Below are 15,936 nucleotides of genomic sequence, written 5' to 3'. Positions count from 1 at the left end.
AGTAACCAATTTATGAGCCTAAGTTGGGAAGGAAAGTAGAAAGTAATTCACTGAAAAATGAGGTTTGGATCTTGGCAACTAAATATAATAGGATCCTTTTCCATTCTTATTGCTCTCCTTTCAGGGAAAAAAACACACTGAAACAATGAACAATATAAAACTGTCCATGTAGTTATTCCCCTTTTTGCAAGGCTGACAAATGATGATGATCACAGACAAATACCTAGAGGAATCAAATGCTGCTTCATGTCCTGATGCTGCTTTCCAATACAGTTAGGGACTGAGACTGTGATTTAAACTATGATTGCATGAGCATATTTAACTTTACTTCAAGTCTATGCAAGCCATTCAATTGGAAAATACTTACTGAAATTATACTGAGATTTTTTTTTTTTTTGGTGCACTCTAACGTAAAGAACAAGTATTAAGAAAATAACCTTGCTTAGCTGTGCAGTCAGAGAAATGTTTCCTCTGGATTTACAACATATTTGGCAAAGACTGTGAAAAAACGAGTGCACTACTTGAACGTTTGGAATTTGGCCATAACTGTATGTACTCCATAAAAATCAATTTGGAAAGAGTTGTTGTAAAAAGTCCAGCACTTTTATGGGCCTAAATCTTTTCTACATTGATTCCTCACGTATAAATTATAACAGGGAATTCATATTCTGAACCTAAGAGAAACCAAATGCAAAAAATTAAAGGTCTGGGGCAACAGTTTAAAGTTCCCCTATTTCCCTCTTCCCGACAAGTCCTAGTATCTGTCATCTTAGTATCTGTGGCCTGGGACAATACCTATGCCAATGCATCAAACTGGAGTACAGTGAAGCTGTGATGTATTTATTGCAATAAATGTAGGTTGAGTAGATAATTGATTAAAGAAATAAAAGTCCAATATCAGTAGTAAATTCTGCCACTGTTGTTAACAAAATTACTTTAAGTCACTTCATTCAAAACTAGTTATAACCAGCTCAGTAAAAGAATCAAATTGCTGCTTTCACCCCAGCCAGTATCCTCCTGCCAGAAATATAAGTAGGGGGAAAAAAGAAAGGATTTAATTAACGTTATCAGAAAGACACTGAAAGTTTCTCTTTTTATCTATAGGTAGAGTAAATTCATGTTTCTAGGAGAGATTATTTGGAGCAGCTGGGAATTTATTTTATTCATCAGTGCTTCACTAATCCACCACCAGGAATCACGTATCATTTTTACAGCTGCTGATGCAGCAGGCACATTTTCATAGAATCATACAATCGTTAAGGTTGGAAAAGACCCTTAAGATCATCGAGTCCAACCGTTAACCTATCACTGCCAAGGCCACCACTAAACCATGGCCCCAAGCACCACATCTCCCCGTCTTTTAAATCCCCCCAGGGATGGGGACTCAGCCCCTGCCCTGGGCAGCCTGGGCCAGGCCCTGACAGCCCTTTGGGGGAAGAAGTTTTTCCCCATACCCAACCCAACCCTGCCCTGGCGCAGCTTGAGGCCGTTCCCTCTCGTCCCATCGCTTGTTCCTGGGGAGCAGAGACCGACCCCCCCGGCTCCAGCCTCCTTTCAGGCCGTTGCAGAGAGCGATGAGGGCTCCCCTCAGCCTCCTCTTCTCCAGGCTGAGCCCCCCCAGCTCCCCCAGCCGCTCCTCCCCAGCCTTGTGCTCCAGCCCCTGCCCCAGCCTCGCTGCCCTGCTCTGGCCACGCTCCAGCCCCTCCAGGGCCGCCTTGGGGTGCGGGGCCCAGCGCTGAGCACAGCATTCGAGGGGCGGCCTCACCAGTGCCCAGCACAGGGGGACCATCCCTGCCCTGCTCCTGCTGGCCACACCGGTCCTGATACAAGCCAGGATGCCACTGGCCCTCTTGGCCACCTGGGCACACTGCTGGCTCATGTCCAGCGGCTGTCGACCAGCACCCCCAGGCCCTTTCCCGCCGGGCAGCTCCCAGCCGCTCCTCCCCACGCCTGCAGCGGTGCCTGGGGTTGTTGTGCCCCCAGGGCAGGACCCGGCCCTGAGCCTTGCTGACCCTCATACAGTTGGCCTGGGCCCATCGACCCGGCCTGGCCAGGTCCCTCTGCAGGGCCTTCCTGCCCTCCAGCAGATCGACACTTCCACCCCGCTTGGTGCCATCTGCAAACTGACTGAGGGTGCCCTCGATCCCCTCATCCAGATCGTCAGTGAAGATATTGAAAAGGACCGGCCCCAGCACTGAGCCCTGGGGACACCACTTGTGACCGGCCGCCAACTGGATTTGACTCCATTCACCACCACGCTCTGGGCTCGGCCGCCAGCCAGTTTTTAACCCAGTGCAGAGTGCACCCATCCAAGCCGTGAGCAGCCAGCTTCTCCAGGAGAATGCTACGGGAGACAGTGTCAAAGGCCTTACTAAAGCCCAAGTAGACAACATCCACAGCCTTCCCCTCATCCACCAAGCGGGTCACCTTGTCATAGAAGGAGACCAGGTTAGTGAAGCAGGACCTCCCTTTCATAAACCCATGCTGGCTGAGCCCAATCCCCCGGTTGTCCCACACGTGCCACATAATGGCACTCAAGATGACCTGCTCCATGACCTTCCCCGGCACCAAGGTCAGGCTGACAGGCCTGTAGTTCCCCGGATCCTCCTTCCGACCCTTCTTGTAGAGGGGTGTCACATTTGCAAGTTTCCAGTCATCTGGGACCTCCCCGGTTGACCAGGACTACTGATAAGTGGTGGAGAGAGGCTTGGCCAGCTCCTCTGCCAGCTCCCTCAGTATCCTCGGGTGGATCCCATCCGGCCCCATGGACTTGTGAGCATCCAGGTGGAGGAGCAGGTTGGTGACTGCCACCTCTTCACTCTGCATCCTATCTTCATCTCCCGGCTCAGGGGCCTGAAAACCCCGAGGATGACCAGTCTGACTATTAAAGACTGAGGCAAAGAAGGCATTAAGTACCTCAGCCTTCTCCTCATCCTCCTTTTGACAAGCAATGGCACTACCAATTTCAGAAATTAAGGCTTTAAAGCTCTGTCCTGCAAAGAGCTCAGTGCTTTTGCTTGGCAATTTTTCAGCTGTTATCCCTAATCAAAAAATCATAAATGAGGGAAAACTACTCATGGCATACATAAATGAGCATGATTTCTAACCTTCTGTGAAGAGACAAGTGATACAAGTCCTGTCCCCACAGGCAGTGGATGCATATTAATACTCTTCAGCTGCCACAAAAGGAACCTGTACCAAACGTGCCATTAAGCCTGTAGGACCATAACAACCAGTTTGCTACATAACCCTAGAAGACATTCTGTGTTTAAATTCAGCTTGAATTTACACAAAGTAAAATCGAGTAGTTAAAAAACCTCAGAACTAATATGTTAAAGTGGAGAGAAGAACATGGTGCTGAGTCGCCCAAGCCACGTTACGATGTCAGGTCATAGTTTCACCGCAGCCGCTAATGGAAAGAAGCGGACAAGGACTCATTAAGCCCTCCCTCTCACACACACCTTAGCCCATAGAGAGGGTCACCTCCTTACACTTGCCGCTGATAAAAAAAAAACAACTGTAAAATATTAGGTCAAATGCTAAAACACAACACACGTTAAACTATTCTAGTTTTTCGGGTCACCAAGTTATAGGATGGCAACATGACAGGCAGCAATACTCCTTCAAGAAAAAGCAAAAGGCAAATTGTGCTTGCCTTCCATCTTCCTGGCAGCTATAAAATCCCATAAAACATTTCAATAAAACAGCATAGTTTAAAAACAAGATTAGCTTCTCCAACAGAGCAAGATTTACCTGATGGAATACAGGCTCTTTCAAATTTAAGTAAATCTGGAAAGATTAAAAAAAGAGAAGTAATTTGCAACAGAGAACGATCATAACATTATTCATCTAAATATTGCTAAGACTTGTTCTGTTAAAATCAAGACATGAGTGCCTATCCAGGCACCATTAAAGTTGATTAAACATTTGAAGTTTCCTCTGGCAAAACCTGAGGTTTTAACTGTGGAATTATTTTAAATTAAGAAGCACAAATAGAGACATTAACATCTAAAATCTCCTCATTTAATAGAGTTGCAGCACATACAAAAACAATTAAGATGCAGAAATTACCAGGCACATTCTCGATGTGCATTGCAAGAAGCAAATGTACTCTACTTCGATTTGCTATTATTAATGTTTTTGACAATGCTTTACCGTTTCAACTCATTTTACAAAAAGTTAGTAGTTCTTCCTGTTATTAATGCAGTTCATTTAATTTCTGCTTTTGAAGAGAGAAGGGCCCTAGACTTTAGGCATAATGTGTCACAAGTGTCAAAAATTTTAGGAGGCAAAGAAGAGAACAGGCAAGTATTCTGAAGGCAGAAGATGACCTATAACACTTTTTTTTTAAGAAATGGTTATCGATAAAAATAATGAAGGAGATTCCATCTGTGGCTGACAGCCAGCAAAAAACTTTTTATTTATAAAGGGAGCACATGGCACTGAGAAAGGGAATCAAGTTAGCCACGACACAGTTAAAATTCTTCCCTTTTTTTTAACAGCTAAGTTCCTTTCTTATTCTGACTGTTGTTTTAAAACACCAGTCGATATCCTGGACTGTGTATCACAGTTCACTTTTTGCAGTCTGTTGAGCAGGATTATTCTCATTTCTGTAGATGAATTAAAGTGAGGGAAGATAAAGAATGCAGCTTGTCCGAGGTCTCATAACAAGTCAACAGCGACTGTTTCTCTCACATTCCTATTCTAGCAACTGTATTACTGCTTTTCTTTTTCATTTATGCTCTACAGTGGTTTAGATAGAAAGGTTTCATCTCTGGCCAGCACATAATTTTCCCAACAAAAGAATAATTTGTCCTTGTTGACTGGAAGTGAGAGAGATTCAGTACTGCCTGTGTAACGCTCCTTCACTGGCAGGAAAACCATCAACCTACAGGTCAAAATGCTGTATTAGAAAAAGTTACTTACTATGCTGACTACGAAGCTGTATGTTATTAATAAGAAAAGGAGTGGATAATTGACTGTGTTCTTGTACTTGAAACATTCATACCTGGAACAGAACATAAAGGAGAGTGATAACATTCATCACTTACCGTATAAAGAACACATTTTTCAAGGTATATTATAACAAAATTCGTGAGAAAATTGATCCAAATGAGTCTTAGGCCCTTCAAGAAATTGTAGCTCCTCCAATAAAGATGTGTCATTTTAATAAAAAAATTCACACTTTTACCAATAAGTGTTTTTTAAAAAAATCTAGTGCAGAAAACCCCAATAAGCTCATGCATATACAAAATTAACCCAGCCAGCAGAAAAAGTCTGAGAAGCAGAAGCGTTTTCAGAAGGTGCTTAAGGGGTGATAATGGATGGCAAGTTAGAAATGAGTTTAAAATGCAATACAGCTGCCAAAAAACATTACATCTGTGAGCTAAAGGCAGCGTGGGAAAGGGCCTGCCTTACAAAACAGTGAACTCTCGAGATCTGTTAAAATGCAGATTGTTTATGGCTTTGCTACAGCCACAGTGCAGTAAATTTGCTAGATTGGGTATGAGTAGAAGTGGAAGGTAAAAACAGCTAATAGCTCCCAGTATGTAAAACAACTAATTGAAATTAGCTTCGCAATCTCTACGCAACACTTCAGTCACAGCTGTGATGAAATTACATACGCACACATCCCAGACCACATCTACATCAGAAAAAAGGTCAAAAAAAACCAACAAAAAATGAACTTTGAGAAGCACAAAATCATTAGGGCTAAAGGAAGTTGTCTATAGAACTCCAAGTTACATCTGCCTACTTTATTTGTTTATAAACTTTTGGAAACAGACACCATGATGGATGAATAAAAGGAAACAAAGAAAAAACATGTAGGCATATCTGACAGCACAACGTGCCAGATTGCAAAATGGCTTGCCCAAGGCGTTACACAGCTTGAGCGTCAGTAGGACTGAGTGATGTATAAGGGAATGTCCTGTGCAGAACCACCCCGCCACCCACCTTCAAGAAAACCAAAAAGATTATTAAAGGCCTCCTAAACTAAGCATTAGCTCATTCTTCAGAACATTTTAATTACTACCAAACACAGAATCTTATTAGAGCTATAAATGCAGTAACAGACTTCAGTGCTTTTGAAGATAATAGAGTAACCATTGCACAAAATAAGCACGATTATTTTTTCAAACAGATTTTTATAGCCACTTCTCATCCTTTTCCCCAATCACATTCAAATCAGACAAAATAAATGCAAAGGCAATTTCAAAGAGATAGGGAGCTATAATGAAAATATTTCCACTAACAGAGGCATTATGATTCTGGTCCTGAGTTTCCACAAATCATACTAATGTACGATTCACAAACTGATGGTAATTTCCACAGATGTCGGTTTAGTCCTGTAGCATCCCATCTCCCATGCCAGCTACCAGTAACCTTCACCGAAGATATTCCAATTTTCAACGGCTGAATATTTGACGTGTTCAAAAGCAAAAAGACAATTTTTTTTGTCTTTTTGTCTGCAACAAGTTGATTTATCATTTGGATTTTCCAAGTGACAGAACAAATCATGTTAAATCCAGGCCTTGCAGCAACAGGCAAGAAAAAGCCAACTTACGGTATCTTTACAGTCGCCAAATGCTACATTGCTCCTGAAATTAAATGGGAGAAAACATCCTGGCATGGCATTAAGCTGCCATGCGTGTTCCAAGACACTCTCCACAAAATATGCACTCAACTCTTCATAAAATCTTCTTTCTTTAATTTTCCAGATGAGTGGAAAGCAGGTTTAACCAGAAATTTGAAATTTGCATTTGGAGTCAGACTACATCATAGAAATACAGCTCAAAGAAATTACAATGCTGATAATTTTGTAGACATTACTGAAGTTGATTTTATTATGTCTGCTGTTTACATAGCAAGTGACACTGAGCTCTGGTTGTATACTATACAAAGTCTTTAACAAGAAGGTGTTTTTTTTTTTTTCTTCTGCTAAACAAACATTGGTAAAACATCTCTGAATTAGCAAAAAGTATGACTAAAGCCAGCCTGGTGCTCTAATGGCCAAGTCATAATGCTGTACTGCTAGCAAAATTGAGATCTCACTAAGATCAGTAAAGGCTTCAGTGTCAGCCTCGCTATACACTAGATTGGGCTTCACAGATTCCACATTTCCAAGGTTAGTATTTCATAAATATTCAGAAAAAAAAACATTTAACAAATACTTACAGGCAGTAGACAAACACACAACAACTGTATATCATTGGCAGTTCATCCAACAGCTACAAAAAGCAGAGACATCAAAACATGAAAACTATTTTTAACTCACACGCTTGTGTAAGTTAATTAAGGAGAAATAAGTCTTAAGAAAACAGGGGGTTTTAAGTCATTTGGATATCCACTTTCTCGACTGTACTTCAGTATGCAGCCGCGTCAAATCCTACTCAACTACTGAAAGGTTGCTGCATTAATAAGCTTATTACTCTGAATCTTTTGAATATTATGTTTCGTAAAAAGCCCATGCCTTCGAAGAATCATGCCATTTTCACTGTTCATACCTCTTGAAACATTTATAAGAATTAGTTTTGTAAAGTCAGATTGAATAAGACCACCCCATTTATAGCCTGCTCGATACAGCCAGTAGCATTTTCTTACTTCTGTACAAACCTCACAGAGAAACTGAAATACATTTTTTCCATAACATAAAACAGAACTTCAGCCCATTAGGAAGCACCTTGCGATGCGCTTCCATGTTTGCTTCCTAATTGTGGAAATCTCTTACATTGTTTTCATTCAGAGACAGGGGTGGTTTTGTTTGTTTATTTGTTGTGGGGTTCTTCGTTTTTTTTCCCCAAATTATGAATGCCATATAATGTTTTATTGTCTTAAAGTAATTTTTATACTCTGGGAGAAGACTGGCATGTTACAGCTAAACCAGTTATTTCTCCAGGAACTTGCCACCTTAATGGCGGGTGATTTCTCAAGAACAGGTACACTCAAAATTGCCATTTATTTATCATGGGGGGAGGAAAATCATAGCATCATTTTCTTCTAAAACTTTTCTCAAAGAACATTAACAAATTTCAGCTCATGAATATAGAGTTAAACTTACCTCCTCTTACGAAGGACTGAAAATCATGAAAATGCAAAAGCATACAAATGGATCAGCGAAGATCCCCTGCCTCTGATTTCTAACATGTTAAGCAAACGTTAATAGTTAAGCATCTTAGAATTGTTACACCAGGTTTGACTCACTCCTAAGAAAAACAAGAACTGGATGCAAACAAGATTTTGATCTTTTTCCATCATCACTCTGACAGTTGTTGATGACCGTGCCTGTACAGAAATTACCTTCCTACTACTGGTACAAGGTACTTAACAAGTTCACAACCGTGTTTTTCTGAACAATGAGACACATTAAGAGCAATAGCAACTTACACAAACCCTTTTATAAAGCCAGCCTGATTCTGCTTGGTCTGGGAGAATTTTTCTAATTGCATAGGCAAAAGCTTTCTTTTAGTTTTGAAATTTCATATTGGGGAAAAAAAGTGATCTAGTTCTTTACAGAAGGAGAGAGATGTATTATTCCAAGTGTGAACTACCAGATTTTCGTGGTTTTGGTCATAGTAACTTAAGGAAATGTTTCACAGTCCTGCTGAACAGATCCGCGGACTCGCTGCCACTGAAAGGGCAGGTCTTGCTTCTTCACCCACCCTCCCACCGCTTCTCCCGAGTGAGGCGGTCATGCTCGTCTGACCCACGGCGAACCCGCTCCAACAGCCGACCCGGCACACGACTAACCTTGCAGAAAAAGGTTTAAATTCCTGAATCCGTGCATTATAGGGTCAGGGACCGCAACAGGGAGCACAAAGAAAGTATCAGGAACAGAGAGGGCAGCTGAAGCTAACAGGTGGATTAGGTGGCACCTTGCCATCACCTTAGTTTATCTTTGCTGTGATGCCTTAGAGAGGAAAAAATAGAAGCAATAGCTGAATTCAGCTTTATACTAATAGTTATCATTTATAAGTTCAGTGACATGCTTTACCAGGTCTGACAGGAATTAGCTGCAGGATTAATTCATGCAGCTCTAAGAGCATGAGTCATTTAAGGCCTCATAAACGAAAAAGCGGGGGAAAAAAAGAGTAAGAAATACAATAAAGCAAAAATTTTCAGATTTGGACAGCTGATTACACTAAGTTCATATGCTGGCAGCATCTCAGGGACGTAACGGTAACATCAAAGAGCCTCTCAAAAGATCCAAGTTAGAATTTGCTTGCAGAAGACAATGGCTTCTGTATCCAAAGGGCTTAATGCTTCCAGAAATACTGTCAACAGCATGACTGAACATGACAATGAAGAAACATGGATAGAAGGAAACTGTGAGCTGATTTTGCTGGTTAAATAAGCATTTTGGATTCTTGAGGAATGCACAATCAAGCACATTCCCATAAAAATAAGAGAAAAAGAGACGTGATTGCTTCAGAAGTATTCTAAGTAATTGCTTTCAAGAACAGAAGCTTTCTCATTTCTCTTAATTAAGTAATCTGAATTGACCATTTACAGAATTAAGATTGTGAAACGAAAGTAAAAAAAAAAAAAAAAAATCTCTTCAAACAGCTATCAATGATGACTCTTAATCATAACAAGAGATAAAATGAACAAGAAAAGATTATTTACGGGTTGAACTGTTTCCTCTATGGTGATTCGTGACCTAGCAATCAGAGTAACTATGGGCCACTGGCGGATTTCACTTGGCTGCCAAAATAATAAATGTACCTTCTCTGCCTCACACGAAGCCTTTTACATCGGTTGCAAAGATGATGCAAGACATTCCTGCTCCCCTCTCATCCGCTCTTGCCCACCCTTTACTTACCACAGTTCACAGGCCCCTTAGTTGTTCTGTACCAGAACTACGTGGTAAGTAGCATCAAAGTGACTTGGGTTAAAATAGCCTCTACACACACAAAAAAAAACCAAACCACCAAACCAAAAAAAAAAACCCCACATAATGTTTTAAGTCCGGATGACTTTAATGATCTGGGTTTCAGGGTGGCCTTGCTCACCTCTGCATCAGTGTCAGAAAGAGGATTTGAAACACCGGCAGCGTTAGGAACAAGCAGCTGAGGGAAGAGAGATGAAATGGTGGAAATTCAAGGCCGTTTCACCACTGAAGAGAATATAGATAAATCACACCTATATATGGGAGGATCTAGAAACCACCTTTTTCACACCAAGAAAAGCAGCAAATATTCTTACGTGGTGGCAACAGTATGCTTCATGGAGGCTGACAGTCTCCAGCACACGCCAGAGATATAAAGCAGAGCATTATGGAGGCAAACATCACTACAGATTGTAATTCAGTTCAAGTTTATGACACCTCACTTTTGGTGTCCACATGTGCAGTGTCTCAGGTCCTACTGTGATCAGTAGAAATCCAGGAATGAACTCCATTGCCACGACGTAGGCGCCTAATGCCACCTGAGATGCTCCGTCATCTCTAACACACCCAGCCAAAGCCGGCAGATGTGACGGGGGTGTCTAAGAGACCTGCGCCTTTGTGGGATGGCAGCTGGAGGCCAGACAGAACTCTTGAAGGGTCTAAAAATGACACTGAACACCTCTATTCAGACAAATGAATATTATTCAAGCTAAGACTGCCAACGGAGTCTGGAGAGTGATTCAGCCCAGCTGACTGGCTCTCTGAACTCCACTGACGTAAATGTATTTCCATTGACGACGGTGGGAGCACAGACTTCCAGCACACACTTTTAAATGTAGGTTTCTTAATTTTGAACTGAATCCCACTTCACCCTGACTTTAATTCAAAGATGAATTTCCTTAATCTTCTCAGACCTGAAACAGGACAACAGGACAAGACTCCTTGCGTCCCTTTAGAAAACAGGCAATACCAGGACCAAATCCTTATGCCCAGTGATTTATCACAGAACATCACCTACTTGAGAATAAAAGACAGAGAGGAAGACTCAAGTATTGCTACTCAGAAGATACTGACTTCAGTATTAATGCTACACGTACATCTAGATAAATAGAAAACATAACAGAAAACACTAAGATGAAAAAAAGGATACAATAAATAACAATAACTCTAGTCTGTACTGCTTGCTGTTAAGCCAAAGCTGTATGAATTTTAAAATAACAACTTGAGTAGAAAGATGATTTCCCAAAGGATAAAGTGTCTTCTACCAACGTAAGCAATTGATTATAGTTCTTATTTTAGATGCAAGTATATACTCCTGTATATTTATCTGTGGGAAATATCTAATGAAACAAGACCCTCGCTACTCTTTCCTTGAGAGCAGGAGTCACGTACAATGATACTTAAGGTAGATTAACTCATGTTCTCCGAGTTTCATCTAGTCAAGAAATGGCAATATGACTATATAGCGAGATACACACATAAAATGATTCACAGCTCCTTCTCAATACTCACCTGCATTTCATACTTCAGGGTCATGTGGAAGCACCAAGATCCCAATCCCACAGCTGAAAACAAATCAAAACTACGGTTAGCATAAAAGTCTATATGTAAAACTTTCAGGTACATTAAATTAAATGCATGAACTTTACTGGGGAAAAAAATGAGAACATCAGCATCCCATTTCAGGGACAAAACTCCAGTTTTCCACAGCCTTCTACTTTACACTTTCGTCATCAGTGACGTCCTTGAATTATTTTGGTTTTGGAGGGATGATGAGGGAGGTATCCTCTTTCCCTCCTCTCAATACTGTCTCCTATGTACTGGTGAAATCTCAATGAGGACAGGAGTGGAGGGAGCCTGGAACGAATAGAATATTACCATTCTAGTTCTCTTTTCTTTTCTTCTTCTTTTTTTTTTTTTTTTTTTTTTTTATTTTAAGTACATTAAGATTTATCTGTCTCAATCCTTCCATAAGGCAAAGCATCATTCAACTGCTAGTACTCCCGAAAGCCTGTGATATTTCTGCTTATTGTCCAGTTTTAAAAGGTAAATTTTGTAAGGAGCTTTTTGTCAGCTCTAGAAGCAGAAATAAATTGCTGCTAGAACTCAGAACCAGAAATTCAGGGTAAACAAACAAACAAAACCTACGCAGTATGGATTCGTTTTGTGAAACGAGATCACCGTTTCTGAGCATTCTTCTTGGAAGCTCATCCTTCTGTGCCATGATTTTTATTTATTTGAAATACTTTCTTTTTAAAGTCTGAATTTACTTCTGAAATTAATTTATGAGATATATACTTTGCCTATACACAGCTTTTTCAGTCAGACAAGGACAATGTTTCTTGGAAGTTAGATTTCACCGTTCAGAGCAAAGCTGGTAGAATATTTAATGTCTCATTCATTACTTTGAAATGTTATCAGTTAAACACTCTCATTAAGCACCAGCTCATTTTTATTTTGCAAGAACAAGGACATTAATGTGATGTCTTGTCTTCCTTCAGGAAATTATGTTTTACCTCAGACTCTAGTTTCAGAGAAATCCAAGTAATTTGCACTCAAGCCTTGATCGCTGGGTAGGGCTGCTGTGCTTTGCTGCAGGAACATAACCTTTTCTACACGCAACAGCTCGATTCCGCCGATGCACAAACAGACCTCTATCTAACAAACTGCACGTTTTGTAAAGCATTCCCGAGACAGTTGATAGACATGTCTGGAGATGTTTGTTTAGATGCTATTAGACTAGGATTGTGACTACTACACACGCTCAATGAAATGAAATACCTAAGCATGTAACTTTACTAAAGCATAAAACCGTAACGCAGCTACACGTAAAAACGTATTGCCAAATACTTTAATGTCATTAATTCTCTGGGAAAATTAAGCATGGCTGTCTACCAGAACATAAACAACCACATGCACTTCTGTAAGTTCTGATTAAATTGTTTTGCTTCTAAAAAATCTTTCCAAACAATAAGCACCAACTGTTTTTCACCTTCATTGAGATTTTAATGAGAAATTCTCATAGCCATTTTTCTGTGTATACAGAATATATTACAACTACTGTTCATTCTGAAGAAAAAAACCCATTAAGATCATCATTAAAACAGTACCATCCATTATCCTGGCTGTCACAGCGATTTCAGTATCTTCATGATACAAACTCTTATAATTTGTAACAAGTGTAATTTTCAAATATGGGCAAAATCATTGCATAAGAAATTTCAACTGATTTTAAATTAACAAAATATGTTGTTAGGGTTTTTTTTTTTGTTTGGTTTGGTTGGTTTTGGTGGGGTTTTTTATTAATGTTATTGGGGTTAATAAATCTCAACAATCAGCTACTGAACTCCTCCCCTTCCTCCTGTATGATTAGAAGCAGTCATTTCTAAATTATTTTCCCTTTCCAGTCTTAGCAAAAATCAAGAATGCTGCAGATATTAGTGTTTCAGGTCATTAATCCCACAACTACAATTAACTTCTAAAAATAACAAAAAACCCTCTTGCTTCTGTGCAATGATCGCACTTGGAGTTTCTTTGATTACGAACTTTCACGATGCTTTAGCTATATTGTGTAGCAAGAAAATAGTTATCCAAAACAGGAAAAGTTTACAGGGACTCATCATACTGTCCTTCCTAAAATAGAAACCTCTACTGGAAATGGCTGTAATACTGCTTGCTGCAATCTTGACAGAGCTCATGAACACGGTCCAGTCTGCTTGGTATTTAAGTGCACTCAGCAGATAACCCGGGATGTTACATGACTAGAAATAATATGACTAGATTAGTCATCAGATGACACTCTCCCTCTCAAGACTGCACAGACAACATTTCCTCAAACACTACTGTGGTAACTACGCACAACAGCATCTTTTTGAAGAGATGGTTTAAATGAAGACTGAAGAATAAAACTATGATTCTTTATGTATCCCATTTATACCTGCTTATTGCAGAGGCCTACATTAAAAAGGTATGTTTTATATTGCAGAGGGATAACTTAAAAATGTTTTACATCTAGACATCGACTGAGCTAAGAACCAAGTTTCTCATTGCTACCTTTGGCATACGTTAGATCTTAACACAGAATTGTGCAAAAAGCTTCATGAATCAAAAAGGAGGAAGAAGGAAACTGCAGTGGGAGATGAAGAACTGAACTGTAGCAGCTGAAGCATCTGTCGTACTCTGCGTCACCAACATCACTATATACCCGTTAAACTTCAGCAGAAGGGAACTAATACCCAATACCGCACCCGCCGGGCCAAGAGCTGCGCTAGTCAGAGCTGCTGTCTCGTGGCTCAATGCAGGGTTAGTGTTCGGTGCTGGAAACATCGCAAAGTAAAAAGAGGGAACACCTATCACACGCCAAGGATCGCAAGGAAATCTTTAATTCCTCAGCTATGCCCAGAGCACACTACCTTTTTGTCACACTTGAAGTCTAACCTGTAAACTTACAAGGGGCTTGAGACATCTTTGTCTCCAGTAAATAGTCGTTTAATACTTAAGCTCAAATGTCTTCACGTGTAGCTTCTACCTGCAGTTCTTCAGGAACGCAGCTATCTTTAGATATACTTCTCATCACATAACTTCAGGATCAAGACATTTCTAAGGAATATTTGCTTCAAAAAAACCCCATCGCTGCAATGAGACATCCTACCAGCGTTGTACTTTTCAAAATATGAGTGAACACGATCACCGCAATTACACCAATTTTCAATAGAAGCAACTTTCCCATACAGCCATTGCCAAACCGAGGACTAGATTTGCTCCTGATCTTGTACACAGGGGTTACAGTTTTCATTCTAGGCGTTTCCTTTTGCAAAGGAGCTTAACTCACTAAAAGCTGCCCATCGGTTGGGAAGTTTTAACACCATCTGAAGCAATACCATTTCCTTTCTAACTACTGTAACTCACTGTTCATAGATACTACACGTCACTCAGCATTTTTACATCAACGAACCTCTCGAGTTACAGGGGATATACATAATTTATGTATTAAGCACAGAATATGCATTAAGTCACAATATTATGAGATCAGAACAGCACTTAAAAAGACTGGAAATGCAAAGTCAGGTTCACTGCTATATGTAGACTAACGTGGTCTTTTTTGTCCTGCAGCAAAGACTATGTGTGGCTACTGCCAGTTGATAAAACAGTTGTGTTAGTGATGATGTAAAAGCAATGCATCTGCAGACTTTACTTCATACACAGTTATTTCACTGTCCTTCGGCACTGTCAAAGACTTCAAGGCAATATCCATGCTAGAAATAATCTGACATTATACACGAGATCCAGCTCCATATATGAACCATATAAACTCTCAGGACTTGAACCCTAGAGGGACACAAATATCCCCCACGAATTTTTCAATAGTTTTAGGAGGAATCAGGAATATCACAGAATCAGTGATAATTCATTTCGATACAAGACTATCCATCAGCATTCAAAATTCTTATCATAAGCCTAAAACCTTTACAGAAAAAGCAGTTTATTAGGATTTCATAGACATGGTTTGAATTTAAACTGTATATGCACTGTATGAAAACATTCTGAAGGAATGATGCTCCAGATGCAAACACCTTTATTTAGGTGTCTACACAGGAACTAGGTGTCAAAGCTTCCACTAAAGAGAATGGCATTATAAAGAGTAATTCAGCTGGCCAAATATAAAGGGATATTTTAGGATGAGTCAAATGATTCTCTAGGGTTTACTGCCTGCAATGGGAGACAGACTCCTCTGCACAGGCAGACACACACGTTTAGGTGTTGAATCCAGAGCTGAATTCCACCTGGGGTTTCTTACAAGGATAGAACTGAACTAAAGATAAACAACAACATACTGCATCATAAACAGTCAAAGAATGAAACAAGATGAAAAAGCAGAATTAAATCAACAATTTGTACTGTTTTGTAATGGTTTCCTTCCACAGCATAAGAGACAGGAGAGACCTTGGTTGGTCCAAGGGTACAGCTCTACAAGGAAACTCGAGCATGGCTGGGACTGCTCCCAGACACTGTAACGCAACCGTCTGCGCTAGCGAATTCTTAGGACAGTC

General features: G+C 40.3%; 1 protein-coding gene across 1 annotated transcript in view; it reads right to left on the bottom strand.

The window, feature by feature from the left end:
• Positions 1-15,936, bottom strand: part of ACER3 (alkaline ceramidase 3) — a 62,698-nt gene that overhangs the window by 21,813 nt on the left and 24,949 nt on the right. The window contains exons 3-6 of the mRNA XM_082335728.1: positions 11,399-11,451; positions 7,177-7,229; positions 4,927-5,008; positions 3,754-3,789 (exon numbers count right to left, since the gene is read on the bottom strand). Of these exons, the coding sequence (XP_082191854.1) occupies positions 3,754-3,789; positions 4,927-5,008; positions 7,177-7,229; positions 11,399-11,451 (224 nt within the window). The remainder of the gene's footprint in view (positions 1-3,753; positions 3,790-4,926; positions 5,009-7,176; positions 7,230-11,398; positions 11,452-15,936) is intronic.

This window comes from Platalea leucorodia (assembly GCF_965183815.1).
Source record: "Platalea leucorodia genome assembly, chromosome: 2".
Classification (NCBI taxonomy): domain Eukaryota; kingdom Metazoa; phylum Chordata; class Aves; order Pelecaniformes; family Threskiornithidae; genus Platalea; species Platalea leucorodia.
The sequence above is the reverse complement of the archived record's forward strand: the minus strand, read 5'-3'. Positions and strand labels throughout refer to the sequence as shown.